General features: G+C 43.6%; 1 protein-coding gene across 1 annotated transcript in view; it reads left to right on the forward strand.

The window, feature by feature from the left end:
• The window catches only part of CNTN5 (contactin 5), a 569,036-nt gene that overhangs the window by 385,407 nt on the left and 161,243 nt on the right, over nt 1-22,386 (forward strand). The window contains exon 14 of the mRNA XM_088456711.1: nt 14,483-14,603. Coding sequence (XP_088312837.1) covers nt 14,483-14,603 — 121 coding nt within the window. The remainder of the gene's footprint in view (nt 1-14,482; nt 14,604-22,386) is intronic.

Here is a 22,386-nt window from a genome sequence, read left to right on the forward strand (position 1 = left end):
GTATACCTCCTATATTACCTGTGTACCTCCTATGTTAGCTCTATGCTGTACCTCCTATATTACCTGTACACCTCCTGTTAGCTCTATACTGTACCTCCTATATTACTTGTGTACAGTACCTCCTATGTTAGATCTATACTGTACCTCCTACATTACCTGTGTACCTCCTATGTTAGATCTATACTGTACCTCCTAAATTACCTGTGTACCTCCTACATTACCTGTGTACCTCCTATGTTAGATCTATACTGTACCTCCTATATTACCTGTGTACCTCCTATGTTAGCTCTATGCTGTACCTCCTACATTACCTGTACACCTCCTGTTAGATCTATACTGTACCTCCTATATTACTTGTGTACAGTACCTCCTATGTTAGATCTATGCTGTACCTCCTACATTACCTGTGTACCTCCTATGTTAGATCTATACTGTACCTCCTACATTACCTGTGTACCTCCTATGTTAGATCTATACTGTACCTCCTATATTACCTGTGTACCTCCTATGTTAGATCTATACTGTACCTCCTATATTACCTGTGTACCTCCTATATTACATCTATACTGTACCTCCTATATTACCTGTATACCTCCTAAACTACTCTTGATTGAGCTGCCTTATTACTGCAGTCTGGGACATAACAGTGATACATTGGAAAGGAAGAAAAATGGGTCAAGAACAGCAGGTGAACAAAAAGAGAAATGAAGGACCTGCAAGAAAAACACAGAAAGGAAAAAAAAGTGAGAGAAAGTAAAATGACAAGAGATTAATAACATGTACACAACAGACAGTCACTATACAGTCCATAAAGAGAGGACACCTCTTACATTTGTAATTCTTGCTCCTAAATGTATGCTGACACATCATGCTCTCCTTGCATAATAGTCTACGATTTCATTATTGGGTAAACACAATACTGTATAAAATGTGTATAGTATAAATGTGACTACCTGCAAGGTCGTCCTCTAAGTACATTACCATCCATTGTATTTCTTTAAAAGAATAAAACACACTGAACACAAGGCATGAAAGCCTTTATTTGTCTCGTGAGAATTTTCAAGAGAGAAATCTTTTCAAAATAGCGACTTTATATGACAAATTCTAGCTAAAATTACATTTTAATAAAGATAATTCGAGTGATGAAAATAAAAGAAGTGCAGGATCACATTGTCATAATATTTCTGCTTGCATTGACTGACAATAAATAGCTTTCTATTATTGTATAGTAGAGACACGCTCCAATAACTGTCATTTATAACAATCCAGACTATTAGTATTTAAGCCAGCAGAGGGAAGACAATATTTCAAGAACAATCAACAAGATACTGGCACGTAAAAATCCGTTCTGTCAGCTTGTCATTGATTATCTCACAGATAACTATCAATTATTTGAATGTTTGCTATAGCTCTTTGTGTTTTCCAATATGCGATTTAGAGACAGTTTTTATTATGAAGCATACAAATACAATATTTGTAGTAATGTAGCCTTTTTTACAAAACAATACATTGTTTAATAGTTTGTTCAAATGCAAGGGTAGATAAACCCTGCTTTAAATGGATATACAGGTTGAGTCACCCATATCCAAATATTCTGAAATACGGAATATTCCGAAATACGGAATATTTTGGTCATGACTTAGATAATGAAACCTTTGATTATGGATGGTTCAATTTACACAAACTTTGTCTAAGGCACAAATTATTAAAAATATTGTATAAAATTACCTTCAGGCTGTGTGTATAAGGTATGTCTAAATGGCATATCATAGGGGGCGCTTACAAATTAATGCAGGAGCACATACAAATTCCAAACGGTATATTTATTTATAACCATAAAAACAACAAACTAGCACTTGGCTAATTATAAAATCAAGAGCATTAGAAAGCTTATATACCATTATTGCACTATAAATAGAGAACATATCAACAGATGTTTAGGATTAATGGAAATGTCAATCCTATATAAAGACCCATGACCAGGTGGATATATATATAGGAACTTGTAATTGTATAGAGGAGTAAAGTCCCGTAGCATCAGCTAAGTCAGCAGCAATAAAGGATTATAAATGTCCCGGTGTAGATCCCCAGCTTATTCCCAATAATTGGCTGGGGTATTGCTGGTCCAGTCTTTACCTTCTGTAAGCTGCGGTTGCCTGATAGCGGGTAATGAGTCTTGCTCCTTGGTTAGCTCACTCTAACTGCAGTTTAGTAATCTCCGGGCAGCGGTGATGTCAAGAACACTGCTTCCTCTGGTAACAGCTTTGCTCCTACTCACTTGGAGGGTGTAGATGGAATGCAGGATTCAAAATTTCACAGTCTTGTGAATCCAGTGGAAGGTATAACAGCAATTTAAACAATCCTTAACGCGTTTCTCCATCTAAATAAAAGGACAGTTTCATCAGCAGGTAAGTATCCAACATGCTCTTGGGAATGTCCTTAAGTACACACGCAACACAGTTGCTAATATCAGCGGTGGATCTATCCATTTACATCAAAGAAAACAGGATACACACAAAAACTTTCCATAAACCTACAGATACCTACAATTATATTCCTAAAAACAGTGAACATCATGAATAATGGCTCAATGGTGTCCCCAAAGGACAATTCACAAGAATAAGAAGAAATTGTAGCGAGGACAATGTGTGTAAAACACAAATTAATTAATTGAAGGAGGAATTTACAAAAAAAGGTTATAAAGAACAGGATTTAGAAAACACTGTGAATACCATCTTGCACACAGAGAGATCTAATTTCTTGGAAACCAAACCAACCAAAAGAAAATCAAAAAACTTTCAATGGTCTTTTATAACTGGATACGACTCAGATCATAAAAAGATAGAATCTATCATTATAAAACACTGGCATCTACTAAAAGAAGACCCCATCCTGAAGACTATAATTCCTGCAAGACCATAGTTCATATACAAAAGAGCGCCTAATCTCAAGAATCATCTAGTTATGAGCGCTTTAGAAATCAAACCCTCAAACCCAATCCGAACCAAAGGCTTCCATCGATGTGGACTATGTATAGCCTGCAAACAAGTGAAGAGTACCACTTCGAAATATACAGTAATAGAGGTTAATAATGTAAAAATTAAAATCGAAGATTTCATAACCTGCAATTCAACAAATGTGATTTATTTGGTGGTTTGTTCATGCAATAAAGCATATAGCATATATTGGAAGAACTTCAAGACCATTTAAAACAAGGATAGGAGAGCACCTCCGGAATATCAAAAAAGGAGTGATGACCCATAATCTGTCTGACCATTTTCACATCCACCACCAATGTTTTATAAATCATATTGAATACTTCATAGGGCTCAAACATATCAAACCCACCTGGCGATATAGGAACGTCGAAAAAAATCTAGCCCAGACAGAGAAAACTATCTACAATTTACAAACTTTGGCCCCTAAAGGCCTTAGGGCCTGATTCAGAGCAGCTCGTAAGCGGCCGCTCGTTCGCTCCGAGCGATGTTCGCTCATCTGCGCATGCATATGGGTCGTAATGCGCATGCGCGAACCAGTCATTGCAGTCGGAAATCGTGTGTTCGCAAAATAGCGAGTGCCTGCTAATTTGAGTGACAGGATGAGGTGTTTGTGGGTGGTAACAGGGGAAGGTGCTTGAAAACGGGGAGTGGTGATCCGAACGCAGGTGTGCCTAACGGTCAAAACGTTTTAAGGGTGTGCATAATTAACAAAGCAGTGTCATCGGCCACGTCACATGGTTGTCTCTTAGCCTGAACTGTTCGCATGATTGCGGTAGGAAAATCCAACCACAAGCACTGCGAGCAGTTCAGACGCCTTTCGATGTACTCGATTAATCTAATAAATAGTGGAGATGACGTATGATGCGAACGGCCAGGGGGCGTCTTTACAAAATAGCGAGCGCATGTTTCGTTCAGACATAGAGGCGTCAACAGACCGCAAAGAGCGAGCGCTCAATTTAAATAGCCGGCCCCTTTTTCTGAACGAGCGAGCGCAAATAGCGTCCGGCTCTGAATCAGGCCCTTAATGCGGACTTTGAGATTAAATGGTTTTTGTGATTTTACCCTATTGTTCTCCCTTTCTTTTGTAAATTTATTTCACCATCTAATCCATCATTTTTTTCTCATGAGGTACAAAATATTAAGAAACAACTATCAAATTGTTTGGAACTTCAACGCAATCAAATCTGTAACAACCCATGGGGTGCATCATTTAAAGAGAAAAGAGAAGACACCAACATCCTCCTTACCATACATCAAGTTATAGTTTGGAGTGATATTTCACCAGAAAATATATTAATGAAAGAAGACCTTTTCTTAACAAAAATTTCCTTGAAAAATTTCCTTGAAAACAGTAATCATCAATATTGAAAAAAGACCACAATAAGATGGCTGCCGGAGTCCATAGAGCCAACACTAAAAGGACTACACCAATAAGGTTGCTCTGTGCATCCACAAAAGAGACTTCTCAAAAAAACCATCAAAATGGCTCTTATAGACTTTTCCAATATTAAACACCCTACACCAAAATGGCCGCAGGAATATTTCCGGTAGATGATGACATCACTTCCGCACATCAAGTTATAGTTTGGAGTAATACTTGACCAGAAAATGTTTTAATAAAGAAGATCTCTTCTTTAAAAAATTCCTTGAAACAGCCATCATACGGAATGGGTATGAAATGGCCGGCGGTTCGATTCCCGTCAGCGGCAGCCCGACAAGAGCTGAGTTAGAAGCAGCAGAAGCCCGACAGCGCTGGAAATCCCGATCGTGGATAGGAAAATATCTACTAACCTAACCTAACCGCCCTAACCCTAACCCTCCTTAGGGGTGCCTAACCCTAACTTCCCCCCCAAGTGCCTAACCCTAATCCCCCCTCTAAGTGCCTAACCCTAACCACCCCCTTCCCCGCTGCCTAACCCTAACCCTCCCGGGGGGGTGCCTAACCCTAAGTCCCCCCGGGAGCCCTAAACCTAACTCTCCCCCCCGCGGCTTTCCGCTCGCGGCGCCCGGCATCACTATGATCGGGATGCCGGGCGCCAGTCTCCCGGCATCGGGGAAATGCAGGCGTCTACATCTAGACACCCGGCATTTCACCCTTGCCGGGATATGACAGTCGGGAAGCCGGCTGCCGGTATTTAGGCAGTCGGCTTCCCGATTGCTTCCCCCATCATACATATTGAAAAAAGACCACAACAAGATGGCTGCCGGAGTCCATAGAGCCATTACTAAGTGGACTACATCAATATGGCTGCTCCGTGTATCCATAGAAAGAGACTTCTCAAATTGGTGCTTATAGACTTTTTCAACACTAAACGCCCTACACCAAAATGGCCGCCGGAATACTTCCGGTAGATGATGACATCACTTCCGTGCATCTGGAACCCGCGAACCGGAAGTGAGGCAAAACGGACCTCTGAACACAATCATTTCATCAGACACACTGCTATAAAAGGGACACTAGGCACAGAGGTAGCAGCAGCCTTGAAGAAGAGACTGTACGTCTCGAAACGCGTCGGCGACCTGCACCTGTACCAACCTCCGGATTCCAAACTTCAAAGGACTTCCTCCCTGACTGGGTACATGTGATTGGAGCATGGGCAACCCGGGATCCTGCAGCCAACACCCGCTGGCTCCCCACTCCTTGTTGGGTAGGACTTTCCTCAATTCATGAACAAATCCATTCATTTATAATGGCATTTTAACTTTAAATATTTTATTTACATTGAGGATTTTCTTATTTATTTTTCATTTGGGATTTGTGAATTACAACCCTTCATGTGGGATTATTTAATCCACTGCCACAATTCTATATCCTATGAATAGTATTTTATGTCCTTTCAAGTTGTTGGGACAATTCGTGTTCCTATATGCATATGTTGTATGTTTATTCCTTTTATCAATAAATTGTATCTATTTATCCGAGACATCTGGGGTCCATCAGTCATTAGCATCCTAATTAGCGCCTAACTAGGACAATATCCCCTTTTTTTCCATATATTCTGACCAGTTTCCACTAGGGGAAACTTTTTGTCCACACGGCTTGCTCACATTAGGGAGCGCCCAATTTCACTTTTAAAACCTTTTTCCTAAATGTTTGAATTAATAGTCTGATTGCGTGCGTAAAAGCAACTGCGTTCCTAGCTGAATCAGTCCCACGATACATAATAGACAGAGGAGCAGATGTATGAAGCTCTGGAAAGTGATAAAGTGCAGAGTGATAAACGAACAGCCACTCAGCTCCCAACTGTCATGTTACAGGCTGTGTTTGAAAAATGACAATTGGGAGCTGATTGGTTGGTCGTTTATCACTCTCCACTTTATCAATTCCCAGAGTTTAGTACATCTGCCCCAGAGTCTATAACAGGTGATGTAAGGAACATGCAGGAGGTAGAGACAAGGACACACAGGTGAATGATTTGGACAAGAAAATAAGAAAAAAGAGGGCCCTGTTAATAAGAGCATACAATCTAGTGAGGAGGGGTGAACTTGAGACAAGAAGGGAGTGACACAGTGAGAATGTGGGTTTAGGGTGCATGGACCAGTGGTAGTGTAGTTAGGAGAAACACTGATGGGCGCTGATGAACAGGGGTTTTTTTTTCAGAGGGGAGTTGAGGTATTCTTGCTGAGAGAGAAGGGCCTGTGGGGGCATTTAAGGAGTGGGGGCGGGAGGGGGGGGTCAAACATATAAGGTGGAGGAGAGGGTGTGATCTTTGTACCTGAGGGTGAGGAGTGTGAGTTGGATTCTATCGGGATTGGGTATTTTTTTCAGATACGGAAGCAGAAAAAGAGAGGAAATTCAGTCTCACCATGAGTTCCTAATTACCTAATGGGAATCAGTATCACTGCTTACATGTAATCTGTATACTGAATAAATGAATACCGAATGATGGATAAATCATACATAACATACCTTTCTTAAACTTCAATATTTTAATTTTACCAGGAAATTTACTTGATATATTTGGATTTTGCAATAGCGGTTTGTGCAATTCCACATGTCAATCTGCTATAAAACATAAGATTAGTACAGTAGGTGCGTGGGTAGGGAGCTACAGTTATTAGTGATGTACACTACACAGGACTCAGTATTGTGTTCTGTTCTTTTTAGTCTCTTTATTAATGACATTATAGATGACCTACATATAAAATATTCATATCTTCTGACGATACTAATGTATGTAAGTTTATTAACGCAGAGGTAAAGCAGCATTCCCACATTTTTCTTTAATGCCTTCAGTGCTATGGACAAGTTGGACTCGTACTCAACATATACACCCAAAGTGCTACTGACGAGTCCACTCATCCTTAGCACTCAGGGGATGAAACGATGTAAAAATAATATTTACCATTACTGTACTGCCAGTGGGGATGTAGTTATTATCCCAACGAATGGGGTGCCGGCGTCAAAATCCAGATCACTGAGAGAACATCGGTGCCGGATTCCCGACATGACAGGGATGCCGAAATCCAGGTGGCCGGCATCCCGATCGTAAGAAGACCGGGGCAAGGTAAGTACCAGCCGTGGGGGAGGGGGGGCGGGGAAGGGTTAGGTATAGGCACTCCTTGGGGACTTAGGCTTAGGCTGCGGGAGGAGGGAGGTTAGGATAAGGTTTCAAACAGGGGGGGTTAGGTTCCGGCATCACCGGAGGTAGGGTTAGGCACTAAGGGGGAGGGTTAGGGTGCGGGGTAGAGAGGGTTAGTATAAGGGTACATAATGAGGGTTAGGGGGTAAATAGGACAGGGGAACATTACTTACTGTTCCCCTGTCAGGATTTGAACCATCGATATGCCTCTGTCAGTGTGCTCACAGCCGTCATCTCCTCCGTCGGTATTTCATACTGATTCACTTCCAGAGAGCTGAGTATGCCTTGCTGGTGGGGGTTAGGAATAGATGCTGAGAATGACGATATGCACAATGATGTCATAGCGCAAGTCAACTCATTCAATGTGACCCCTTAGTAGTTTTTATTTGGTGATCATATGTGATACCAGACAGTAACACCTTACACAAAATGAATCATTTAGCAGGGAGGGCTGTTGTATTGTCCAAAAGGGGTGTTTCAGCTACGGATGCAGTGACAGGGGTCACGCAGTTTCCCGATTATTGGGAATATGCGCCTGACCCATACTGCGCATGTACAGAACAGGTCTGCGAACCTGCACACAGTCCGGCAGCAGACTGTCAGTCTGCTGCCATTTCTGGGCAGGGAAGGGGCGAAAGCGGCCTCCATTTCCCAAAATGGAGGCATGTTGCCGCTGTTGGGGGGAGGAGTAAAGAGGCCAGAATCTCCGTCGACTGACGGAGCTTTCTTGGCTTCTTTTACTCATCACTTGTGACTGGCGGCTTGCGTGACCCCATGGGTCACTTAGCCAGCCAATGGACACGCAGATGATCCAATGCAGCGTCCTTGAACGTAGCTCGGATCAGTAATGCATGCAGGAGGCAGGAATTTCCTGCACCTTTGGTTCTAAAAACCCTAATTGGACATAAGATTGTCCCCTCTTTTAAATGATGTGCCCCTTAGTTGTTAGGATAAGCTTCGTTAGATTACTTGTATTAGACTAGACGAAGGCTGTATAAGCATGAGACTATATAAGAGTCCTCAGTTTTTCTGATGGGTGGTTTTAGGGAATCTTTTGCTAGGCAGTTTTCTATTTTGTGAGGTCTTTTATTTTATTAGTTTACAGTCAGCCATTTAGGGTTTATAGGGGTGGGTACAGTTAGGTATTGCTACTTAAGGCCGAATTTTAATAGGTTCAGCCTCTTTTTCAGTTGGAAGCCCCTCACTCCCTACCCAAAACCGTGTGTTTGTCTTTGTTTGTTTGTCGCTACTAGCCAGCCGCCACATGTGGCGTAAGCGGTCATAGTGGGGCACTTGCCCCTTTGAAGGATGGCGAGTGTGGCCTACCTATGCGGTTTGGACGATTGGGCGCTTTTTTTGCGGAAGTGTCTCGACTGTGCCAAAGTAAGGGGCGGTGAGACTTGCACAACGCAGGTTACGCATATTGAAAGAGGGATGGGGGGCGTTTTAGTCGACCCCCATTTTTGTGGTAAGAGGTATTTTGCCTGGAGCTGTGGTAGCGCCTTCTTTTGCAATCCTCTTTCATTAACAAAAATTTGCAATTAATAAATACATCAATTCAGATTCGAACCAAGCAGTTGTTGTCAGTGTCGTTATTTCTTTTTTAGAAGTTAAGTTTAGCATGAGAGGTTATAATGTTTTTCCCAATAAATGAATGGACGCCTTATTATCCTACAAATTGTATACAGTATGTGTAATTATGTAGTGCAGTATTTAGTATAGTAACCTATAGTATATGCTGGATCCTGATTTTTTTTTCTGCTGTTTTACATAAGTGGAGTGATTCCAATGCAAGAACCAAAAAGTATTTCTTGCATTGTATTTGCCATATGAGTAGTTTTTGGAAAAAAATCTTCTGAAAATAACAAGATGCAGTATAATATGTGTGGGAAATGTACTATAAGCAAATTACCAATATGATCTTACCAGCCTAAAAAGTGCCAAAAGATTTTCTCTCCAGGGGTGAGAAAAACCCAGGCCATTAATGGGTACATTGCCAATTAGGTAACTACTGTACCTTTCTAAAACCTTAATCCTATGAAAAAATGGTTAGTGTATTTTTAGCATAAATCACAGCAGCAGACTATAAAAAGGAGCTTGGTAATTGTTATTTTTTATCTTTGCAGCGAGATTCTTAGTTGACATTTTAAAACAAACCATCACATAAAACTCACGGAGGCAGCTATTTTGAGCGTTAAACTAGTATAAAAACATTTTTCAATACACTGAAAAATAGCAACATCACTAAGGCATGTACACAGCACACCACAATGCGATAAAACTTCAAGAAGAACATTTAACAAAGTAGGCAGGTCAACCCCAATGGTCAAGCTACAGTTAAAAAGCCTGAAAGGAAAATAAAAAACTTTGCTTGGAGACCTGGGGGCCGCGCAACCTTTCCACTCTTGTTATGATTTTGTGCAATAAATATGTGGATTCTACAGTAAGTATGTGACTTTTGCACCTAGCGTTATTTTTTTTCAAAATATTTCCAGCTGAGTAACTAGGAGGGGGGCAAGAAAAGTCATTTTGTTTGTGTTCCGAAATATGATTTCAATCTCGTCTTCATCATAAAGCACAGGAGAGAGAAATATTCTGTACAGGTGAAAGTGGTAGATATGCCGGATAAAAGAAAGACAGTGCTGTTTGTCGTTCTGCAGATAGAAGCTTCATTCCTGTGGATTCTGGTATATCTCTGTATAGGACCTGAACAAACTATTTATGGAACGTGATTTTCCTTACAAAAAATAAAAAATGAAGGTGAATGCGTTCATATAAAGTCAACTTGCCGTGATTACTCGGCAGTGAAGCAGTGTTTAATTATAGGGAAAATCTTTGACAATGGCATGTCTTTAGAATAGCCTTTCCAAGACATCACTATATATTCATGTCAGCCAGATCAGGGAGTGCTTCATAATTGCTACTGATGTCATCTTCTATTCAGCCCACAAGAATTTCATTTCTAGGATGAACTGTAATGTTCTTGTCTAATCTCATCAATGTCTCTTAGTTTTAGTTCAGATATTTGATTGCTGAAAATTATATGTATATGGTGTGGTATGTGGTGTCTTTTTAAGATCGCTTTAGCATTTGCACTTAAAGTTATTATGTAACCAGCAATCTGTGGAACTCTCACACTGTGACATGTTTGGCCAGTATTACATCATTGTCCTCACCAAAAGGAGTATAACTGACAAGAAAAAAAAAAAAGCAGAGCTAGTGACTATCATTACTCTTCAAAATGCGCTGTATATATAGTTCTTAGGGGTAGATGTACTAAGCCTTGGAGAGAGATAAAGTGGACTGAGATAAAGTACCAGCCAATCAACTCCTAACTGTCACTCTATAGGCATTAGCTTGAAAAATGACAGTTATGAGCTGATTGGTCGGTACTTTAACTCTGTCCATTTTATCTCTCTACAAGGATTAGTACATAGACCCTTTAGGGGTTATGCCATCACAATACCGACCGCGGGGATTCCGGCGCTCAGAATGCACCTGGTAGAATCCCGTCGCCAGCATCCCGACCGCAAGTAATAGAATTAGGTGGTGGGTTAGAATGACCGGTGTCGGTATCCTAACCCTGTTGAGATGTCGGCGTCGGGATTCTGACCTCCAGGACGTATTTATTAAACTGACATTTTGGGGGATATACGTAAAATATAAGCATCCACCTGGATGTATTACAGCAGGGGTTCCCAACCACGGTCCTCAAGGCACACTAACCGTCCAGGTTTTAAGGATAGCCATACTTGAGCACCGGTGACATAATTAGTACCTCAGTTATTTTGATTTAACCATCTGTGCTCAAGCATGGATATCACTAAAACCAGGACTGTTAGTGTGCCTTGAGGACCGAGGTTGGGAATCACTGTATTACAGGCTTTCTGTAGCAGATTTTGGAGGTTTCTATGGGGCTTCTATATTGTGAAATTTCCAAGCTTGGCCTGGTAGCTAACACCTTCTTTAGATGGCGTTAGCCATTGTGGCCTATAGACTACATCTTACAGAATTTGTTAGGAGAGGCAACTGTAAGATATCTAATCAGTGGCGTCACTACGGGGGTGCTGACTATACCGGGTGTCACTCTCCAAGAGGTTGGGACCAAATGGACAGCTCCTCCTCAGTAGCAGGGAGCCAGGCGCTGAACACTAACATCACAGTGCAGCGCCCGGCTTCCAGTTAATGAGGAGGAGCTGGCAGGCACTCTGGGGGTAGCCTGTCATCTCCATGAGGGCGCTCCCCATCCCACTGAGATCATACCCCCTTTTCGGGTACACGTGCCTTTGGCGAACGCAAGGGGTTCTCTTGCTGCACTGGGTTTCACAGACCCCAGTGCCGCCAGTATACCTTCCTGGTAATTTCCCCCATGTTTGTGTGGTCTGATGCCCGCGCATTTGCAGTAGTCTGCAGTCGGTCCCACAGCACAAAGTTAAGTGATCGCATCAGTTACTGTATCGCTGTACTTTATGCATCGCAGGGACGGGCTCCTCTCAGAACCCTCGTCCCTGTATGTGATTCTTAATACATCCCTGCTATAGACTGTCCTATAAAGAAATGTTACCCTTGCTTTGTAATTGCTTGTGCGGCAGGTGCATGCTACTCGGCTTTCTGTCAACTAGTAATCCTAAATCCAATTCCATCTCGGGTTCCCCCAGTCGGATTTTATTTTATTTATTAGAATGTTTTAGAAAATAATGAATTCAGGCTCTATTGCACCAGTGTCACCTTGGATGGTCATCGTGTCAGTTAGTGAGTAAATAAATGTACATTCATGAGCTAGATAGATATAAGAATCTTTAAAAAATGTATAATAAAAGAACTTGTCAATTCAAAAACGCAGTAACATCTATCGGCATTGCAATTTCTTATGGTGAAAATCAGAGTTCTCTACAAGAGCCTATATACTGCAAGATTACATGCAACTTGTGCGCTCAGTACCACCAGACAGAGTGCAGGGCTCTGTGGGCAGTACCGTCGCTTTTGGCTAGCAAGGAGCCGTAACCAGACTTTTTGGTGCCCTGTGTCAGAGTGAAGCATTGGCGCACCCCCATTTTTTAAATAGGGACATAAGATAGTGCACCTGAAAAAGGACCATGACCTCATGGGGAAGGGCCAGGGAAGGGATAGGGGAGGCCAGGAGATGCTGGGAATAAAATAAGAGGAAGTGAGAATGATAATAAACAGGAAAATTTAAAGGCCCAAACAGCACCCCCTGCTCTGCGATGCCCTGTTCCATGGCACAGGTCGCACCACCCTAGTTACGGCCATGCATGCCGACATTTAGCCCCCTCCTTCCGGGAGGAAGCTGTCGGACTTACAGGGCTGGGGGCGTGACGCGGCCAAAGGGGGCGGGGCCCGGCACATGACGCGACGTTGGGGGCGGAGCATGGGGGTGTGACTGCGTGAACGTGTAATCGTGGCTCCGCCCCCTCTTCACAATGCCGTGATTAATGGCATTGTGCAGCCGGGGGCGGAGCCACGATGATGCGATTCAGCGCGAATCGCGTCACCGGCCCCCCTGCTGCCGGGGTTTCTATTTAAAAGCGTGGGGGGGTCCGGACACATCGCCGGGGCTGGGAGGATTGCCTGCCTTCCCAGGAGGTCGGGAGCGGCACCCGATTTTCGGGAGGCTCCCGACCAAATCGGGAGGGTAGGCAAGTATGGTTACGGCCCTGCCTAGAATGGCACCCTGTAGCCAGTAACGCTGCAGCAGTGCCGTCCCCAGGGCATCCTTTCGATGCAGCCTGGTGTAAATAGCTGCGAGGAGTGTCGTCCAGTTTTAAGTGAGGCTTTTATGGTTTTATTTTATGCTTTATTTTTATGATTATTCATTTTACTTCCACTCATTTATCTTGTGTCTATTGATAACATTTTTAGGAAGCTTGAAGGTGCATACACAGTTTACACACACAACAATTTTTTTGAACTATTATCGTTAAACGATATTGTTCACTTTCTGAGTCAAACGATGAACGATTATTGTTCATGCGTGTTCACGTTTGTAGTTTGTAGTTCAGTCAGACTTGTCAACTCAACGATTTTCATTAAGTTAATATGCAAAAATCGTTTGTAGTTCATAAAAATCGTTCATTACATTTAAATGAACATAGTAAATGAATAACTTTAGTAAACGATTTTAGTTCATTTTTTCAAGGTAGAAAATCGTTTACTAAAATCGTTCATTAACTAAATCGTTGTGTGTGTATGCACCTTGACTTTTAAAGTGACATGTTTTACTGATTATATTCTGCACAAACCACAGATGTAAATCCAGCAGCCCTCAGCCCCTCAGAGTGGGGTAATGCAAAGCTGCAATGTCGCGATGGTCTGATCATCAATAGTCCAATATATCGATGACCGATATGTTAAAAAAATATATTATTCTTATGTATTTCACTAAATAAAATTATTTTTATTTTAATAAAATTGTGTTGAATAAGTTATAAATAGATGTTCAAATTCAATAGCCAGTTAAGTAATTAATGGTCTCGTGCCTCATGCACCAATCCTGTCACAAGTTCCCAGTGAAACGATTGGCCAACAAGCTCATGAATATTGTCTCTGCTTGCAAAATGGCTGCCTCGGTAACCGGTGCATTTGAGTGTTGCTTGGTTTTTATATTCTTTCCAAAGTTTCTATTAGAAATGCCTGTATTTATACATCGTATCCTGACACAAACATAATCACTTGTAATGTTGTGATGTTGCCTCATTTGAATAATCTCATCACCGTCTGGATGATATTTGTATAATTCAACGAAATTCAGTTTTCCCTCATTGATTTACTGCTGTCCTATATTAGTGAATTGTTCTTTTTTTTTTTGTCTTTGTAACTTAATTGACAACCCTTCCTATTCAGATTTCTAATGTATTAAATTGGGCATCACTTCTTTTTCAGCAAGCGTCCTCTGCGGATTTAATGATTAGAAACATTCTTCTGATGCATGCTGGGAGATATGGCTGCAGGGTACAGACCACGGCTGACAGTGTTTCCGATGAGGCAGAACTGCTTGTTAGGGGTGAGTACGCTAACATGTTTCATTTGAATTATTCATTTACACATCCATGTCTCTCTAATTTTGAGCTAATTGTATAAGTTGCTCCACTGATTAAAGACATCAGTATCCATTACTCTTCTCCTGGACCTAAAATAGCCTACCTGATGGGGTGGCCCCACTTCCCCTCCTCCTCACCCACTGCTTTCTACTGACTGAGCTAACAATAGTACCAAGTACGGGTGGGGCAGATCACATCACTTATATTACCTCAGGACTACAGTATTTGGCCTTCTGTTTCCTTAAGTTTTCCAAGCCTATTGACCTTCCTTTCCCTAGGTCACATCTGCCCTAGTGCAGTAGGGATTTGTAAGTGGCTAGCTTTGTCTATACATACTGTAACTGCTTCTTTCACACTCATGGTTCAAACAGTGATTACAACACTGATGATAATTATAAGGGTCTCGCGCTTCTGAAGTATTACTATTCCCTAGTAAATTGGTAGGTTGTAGTCCTATAAATAAATGTTTTAATCTTGCACAATGTTTACTTTGAAGGCACCAAGGCCCTCATTCAGAGCCGTACGCTCTGAGCAGAGCGCACGCTCTGAATGAGGGCCGCCCTCCATGAAAATGGAGCGTCCTCCTGGACGCTCGTATAGCTGTGGGTCACCACTCACAGGCTATACAAGCGTGCAGTTTGTTGGCCGCGATGGTCGTGACCATCGCGACCATCGAAACTGCGAGCCGGAGCCTGCGGTTGAGGTTTTCAACCGCAAGCTCCGGAGTGATTTTGGCTCTATCAGAGCCAAAATCACTCCCACTGACATCACTAGTGATGTCAGTGGGCCGGCTTCTGACGGGAGGCGTTCCAGTGAGAACGCCCCCGTCAGGGAGGCACGCCCCCGGCACGCCTACCAAAGGGGGCGTGCTGTCAATCAACATCGACAGCACGCCCCCTTTGATCAGACACAACGAGCGAAGGACTTTCCTTCGCTCGTCGCGTCTGGCGCATGCGCACGACGGAGCTCCCTCCGTCGTGCGCATGCTCAGTGCACACCATTCAACCACTTGCGAGCGGACAGCCGCTTGCGAGTGGGTCTGAATCAGGTCCCAAGTTCCCTTTAAAGATACCTTGTTATCAGGCAGAAACATTTATTATTGTATACTTCACCAGAAGCAACCTCTTTAACATGGAAGAAGTGGTGTCCTTTCTGTCTTCTGAGATAGGAGGCATAGGAGAAGATAAAACAGAAATATGTTATATCTTATCCTTCGGGTAGAGATGCAGGTGCATCTGTTTTGTTAACATTTATTGAAGTTGTTTCAACAAGCTCTTTAGAACATTTATAGTAAATGAAGAACCTAACTGAGGGCCTGATTCAGAGCCGGACGCTATTTGCGCTCGCTCGTTCAGAAAAAGGGGCCGGCTATTTAAATTGAGCGCTCGCTCTTTGCGGTCTGTTGACGCCTCTATGTGTGAGCGAGCAAACGAAACATGCGCTCGCTATTTTGTAAAGACGCCCCCTGGCCGCTCGCATCCTACGTCATCTCCGCTATTTATTAGATTAATCGAGTACATCGAAAGGCGTCTGAACTGCTCGCAGTGCTTGTGGTTGGATTTTCCTACCGCAATCATGCGAACAGTTCAGACTAAGAGACAATCAAGTGACGTGGCCGATGACGCTGCTTTGTTAATTATGCACACCCTTAAAATGCCCGTTTTGACCGTTAGGCACGCCTGCGTTCAGATCTCCACTCCCCGTTTTCAAGCACCTTCCCCTGTTACCACCCACAAACGCCTCATCCTGTCACTCAAATTAGCAGGCACTCGCTATTTTGCGAGCGCTCGATTTCCGACCGCAATGACTGGTTGGCGCATGCGCATTATGACCCATACGCATGCGCAGATGTGCGAACATCGTTCGGAGCGAACGAGCGGCCGCTTACGAGCGGCTCTGAATCAGGCCCTGAGTTCCTATCAGTTTTCCTTTGTGATCCCTGGTTGCAATGACTAACTCTGCTTTCCAAGGAACATATTCTAATTCGGTTAAGCCGTACGTTTTCTACTCTTCTGGAGTGTCCAAAATAGGCGGAGGACTCCTGGATATGCATTGGAGCAGGCATTTCTCCCACAAGGGTGGAAACTTGCTGTGCCATTATCACAGACCTTGCCTACTCGATGAGGTGAGTAGCGTCATGCAGCCACATCTAACTATTCTTGTCATACCTTCCATCCACGTCTCACAGTATGTTCTGTATGTATGAGTTAGGGTGAGGAGCTACATCTACACAGCCAATGCTCTACGCAATCAGTGGCGTACACAGCTTTTGACATGAGCTGGAGCAAAGTAGGCTCAGGTGTTTTTAAATTCAAATATCAAAAACTAAATACCTTATTTGCATCCAAATGACATCAATAATTACCCTGGACATTACATTAGTCACACACACACACACACACACACACACACACACACACACACACACACACACACACACACACCTCATTGATACAGTACACACAGCAGTGCAGTCACCGTCATACAATACAGAGAGAAATTTTGTGACTGCCATACAGTATAAAACACATTTTTATGACTGCCACACTATACAGAGAGTACTTTTGAGACCACTACACACACTACATAGAGCAGGTTTGAGACTACCATACAATACAGAGAGCATTTTTGAAACTGCCATACAATACAGAGAGCATTTTTATCACCACACAAAGCATTCCCTCATCACTAATTAACCCCTCCTCAACAATTATTAACTTTTCCAGCAGCATCATAACAACCTCATTAAACATATCTAAGGCTCATTCAGCATTGCACGTATGAGCAAAGCTGAACGCAGATTCCCGACTACAGGAATGTGCAGAACGGGTCCTGCGTGATCGCACGCAGCTCTTTCTATGACTATGCCTGATTGAAAGGCAAAGGGATTTAAGGAGCAGGGGCGGCTGGAGATCCCAGAAACAAGGCTTACTCAGCTGGCCAGCGGCCTGGCACCGCCTATGGTGATCCCATCATGTGACCTCAGTCGCAGTGCTGGGATCGCAAATGCAGCAGGGGTGTCATACAGAGGGGTGTCATACAGAGGGGGTGTCATACAGAGAGGGTGTCATACACCTCCTACTGCATTTGCATATTAGCAAAGATGGAATTGCAAAGCTGCCTTCGTGCTAAGCTGAATCATCCCCCTAGTCCCTTAAATCATTAATTCCTTCATCCTAATTATTCATTACTCCCCACATCATCAATTAATTTAATTAATATTCATTAACACCCTCATTACACCGTCATTCAATCTAAATAAATACCTTCCACCTTAATTAAAAACCCTAACCTCTTAACCTTAATTAACACTATTAAGCCATTAACCTATTTATCCCATCACCCTCATATTAAAACCCTTATACTTATTCACTTCCCTACACTATACACATTACTCCCCTCTCTCCATGTCCCCCCCCCCACCAGTGCCACTTATCTGTTGCTGATCTGATTATCTCTTCTGTGCTGTCACACAATGTGCTCTGTAGTCACCAGTGCATGTACAATGGAAACGGCTAAAGGACTACTTGCAACCGGGAGTAACAGGTCCTGCAGTGCCCGCACTACCTCAAGAGGCACAACCAGGGTGCTGCAACAGGATGCATGGCCCCAGCAAGGAGAGAGGAAAGGAGGAGGAGTACAGTGCTACATAGAAAGGCCATCCACAGACCACCCACCCACCTGTCTATCACCTAGCCTCTCTTCAGCTCCTCCATTTACAGACAGGCACCCATAACCAGTATTATTGTTTTTGTGAAACACAAAAAGTAGACAGCCTCCAGGCAGCCCTGCAATAAACTGTCAGGTGCCCCTCTCTAAGCTGAAATAAACTAACTGGTGCCCCTCTCTAAGCTGTAATAAACTAACTGGTGCCCTTCTCTAAACTGCAATAAACTGTCAGGTACCGCTCTCTAAGCTGTAATAAACTAACTGGTGCCCCTCTCTAAGCTGTAATAAACTAACTGGTGCCCCTCTCTAAGCTGTAATAAAGTAACTGGTTCCCCTCTCTAAACTGTAATAAACTAACTGGTGCCCCTCTCTAAGCTGTAATAAACTGACTGGTGCCCCTCTCTAAGCTGCAATAAACTGTCAGGTACCGCTCTCTAAGCTGTAATAAACTAACTGGTGCCCCTCTCTAAGCTGTAATAAACTAACAGGTGCCCCTCTCTAAGCTGTAATAAACTAACTGGTTCCCCTCTCTAAACTGTAATAAACTAACTGGTGCCCCTCTCTAAGCTGTAATAAACTGACTGGTGCCCCTCTCTAAGCTGCAATAAACTGTCAGGTACCGCTCTCTAAGCTGTAATAAACTAACTGGTGCCCCTCTCTAAGCTGTAATAAACTAACTGGTGCCCCTCTCTAAGCTGTAATAAACTAACTGGTTCCACTCTCTAAGCTGTAATAAACTGACTGGTGCCCCTCTCTAAGCTGCAATAAACTGTCAGGTACCGCTCTCTAAGCTGTAATAAACTAACTGGTGCCCCTCTCTAAGCTGTAATAAACTAACTGGTGCCCCTCTCTAAGCTGTAATAAACTAACTGGTTCCCCTCTCTAAGCTGTAATAAACTGACTGGTGCCCCTCTCTAAACTGCAATAAACTGTCAGGTACCGCTCTCTAAGCTGTAATAAACTAACTGGTGCCCCTCTCTAAGCTGTAATAAACTAACTGGTGCCCCTCTCTAAGCTGTAATAAACTGACTGGTGCCCCTCTCTAAGCTGCAATAAACTGTCAGGTACCGCTCTCTAAGCTGCAATAGACTGACAGGTGCCCCTCTCCAAGCTGCAATAAACTGACTGGTGCCCCTCTCTAAGCTGCAATAAACTGGTGCCCCTCTCTAAGCTGCAATAAACTGACTGATGCCCCTCTCTAAGCTGCAATAAACTGACTGATGCACCTCTCTAAGCCGCAATAAACTGACTGGTGCCCCTCTCTAAGCTGCAATAAACTGACTGGTGCCCCTCTCTAAGCTGCAATAAACTGACAGGTGCCCCTCTCTAAACTGCAATAAACTGTCAGGTGCCCCTCTCTAAACTGCAATAAACTGTCAGGTACCGCTTTCTAAGATGCAATAGACTGACAGGTGCCCCTCTCTAAACTGCAATAAACTAACTGGTGCCCCTCTCTAAGCTGCAATAAACTGTCAGGTGCCCCTCTCTAAGCTGCAATAAACTAACTGGTGCCCCTCTCTAAACTGCAATAAACTGACTGGTGCCCCTCTCTAAGCTGCAATAAACTGTCAGGTGCCCCTCTCTAAGCTGCAATAAACTAACTGGTGCCCCTCTCTAAACTGCAATAAACTGACTGGTGCCCCTCTCTAAGCTGCAATAAACTGTCAGGTGCCCCTCTCTAAGCTGCAATAAACTAACTGGTGCCCCTCTCTAAACTGCAATAAACTGTCAGGTGCCCCTCTCTAAGATGCAATAGACTGACAGGTGCCCCTCTCTAAACTGCAATAAACTAACTGGTGCCCCTCTCTAAGCTGCAATAAACTGTCAGGTGCCCCTCTCTAAGCTGCAATAAACTAACTGGTGCCCCTCTCTAAACTGCAATAAACTGACAGGTGCCCCTCTCTAAGCTGCAATAAACTGACAAGTGCCCCTCCCTCTCTAAACTGCAATAAACTGACTGGTGCCCCTCTCTAAGCTGCAATAAACTGTCAGGTGCCCCTCTCTAAGCTGCAATAAACTAACAGGTGCCCCTCTCTAAACTGCAATAAACTGTCAGGTACCGCTCTCTAAGATGCAATAGACTGACAGGTGCCCCTCTCTAAACTGCAATAAACTAACTGGTGCCCCTCTCTAAGCTGCAATAAACTGTCTGGTGCCCCTCTCTAAGCTGCAATAAACTAACTGGTGCCCCTCTCTAAACTGCAATAAACTGACAGGTGCCCCTCTCTAAGCTGCAATAAACTGACAAGTGCCCCTCCCTCTCTAAACTGCAATAAACTGACTGGTGTCCCTCTCTAAACTGCAATAAACTGACAGGTGCCCCTCTCTAAGCTGTAATAAACTGACTGGTGCCCCTCTCTAAGCTGCAATAAACTGACTGGTGCCCCTCTCTAAGCTGTAATAAACTGTCAGGTGCCCCTCTCTAAGCTGCAATAAACTAACTGGTGCCCCTCTCTAAACTGCAATAAACTGACAGGTGCCCCTCTCTAAGCTGCAATAAACTGACAAGTGCCCCTCCCTCTCTAAACTGCAATAAACTGACTGGTGCCCCTCTCTAAGCTGCAATAAACTGTCAGGTGCCCCTCTCTAAGCTGCAATAAACTAACAGGTGCCCCTCTCTAAACTGCAATAAACTGTCAGGTACCGCTCTCTAAGATGCAATAGACTGACAGGTGCCCCTCTCTGAACTGCAATAAACTAACTGGTGCCCCTCTCTAAGCTGCAATAAACTGTCTGGTGCCCCTCTCTAAGCTGCAATAAACTAACTGGTGCCCCTCTCTAAACTGCAATAAACTGACAGGTGCCCCTCTCTAAGCTGCAATAAACTGACAAGTGCCCCTCCCTCTCTAAACTGCAATAAACTGACTGGTGTCCCTCTCTAAACTGCAATAAACTGACAGGTGCCCCTCTCTAAGCTGCAATAAACTGACTGGTGCCCCTCTCTAAGCTGCAATAAACTGACTGGTGCCCCTCTCTAAGCTGTAATAAACTGTCAGGTGCCCCTCTCTAAGCTGCAATAAACTGTCAGGTGCCCCTCTCTCAACTGCAATAAGCTTTCAGGTACCCTGTTTATAACACCCTTCAGCAGGGTAAGCTCCCTCTGCACGTCCACTGAGTATGCCACTGATCCCATCACAGCAATATGAGACATACACTATTAGTACTTTAAGGCAGCGGTTCCCAAACTCCCCCATTACCATCTAGGTATTAAGGATAGCCATGCTTGATTCCAGATGGTTAAATGAATTTGACTGAGGTACTAATTAAATCACCAGTGCTTAAGCATGGATATCCTTAAAATGTGGACTGTAATGGCAGAGTTTGGTAACCTCTGCTGTAAAGTATCATTGCAAAGCCCATTTTGTGCTGGTACTGTTAACACCAATGAAGCCAGAGGTGATACATGAAAGATATATCATTTGCCCCCCCAGCTGTAAGTCGTTTTCTCCCAGCAGTCTGGCTAAGTCTTGACAGAGATAGAAGAAAGTATACCTACGTTAAATTAGTACTTAAATGACCCCAATGTCACATTCTAGCATACTGTCACTTCATTAAAGGTAGATATCAGATCTAAGTTTCGTACACAGGGCCTGATTCAGATCCGCTCGCGAGCGCACAACGCTTGCAAGCGGGTCGATGTTCCCCCACTGCGCATGCGCCACCTCCGGCTTGCTCCGTCGCTCCGGGGCTCACTACAAGACGGGGCGGCTGTCAATGTTGATTGACAGCTCGCCCCGTTTTGTAGGCGGGGAGGAGGGGTGGCTGCACAAATGCAGGCGTTCCCTTAGGAACACCTCCCATTTGTGGGCGGCCCTACTGACATCACTCGTGATGTCAGTAGTGGACTTCCTGCTCTATTCCCGCAGGGTCTCGACGCAAGCCCGATAGTCGCGATAATCGCGACCATCGCCAGGCCACTCGCACTAGCTGTGGGTGGTCAAAACATAAAAATAAAAAAAGCCCTGATTCAGAGCGAGCGCTCGCAAACAGCGAGCGCCTCTGAATCAGGCCCACAGTCCTTTTAATCAATCTGGTTTGAAAGGAGAGAACATGTTCTTCCAAATCTATTTAAAACAA

This window comes from Taudactylus pleione, unplaced genomic scaffold (assembly GCF_031769625.1).
Source record: "Taudactylus pleione unplaced genomic scaffold, aTauple2 ptg000711l, whole genome shotgun sequence".
Classification (NCBI taxonomy): Eukaryota; Metazoa; Chordata; class Amphibia; order Anura; family Myobatrachidae; genus Taudactylus; species Taudactylus pleione.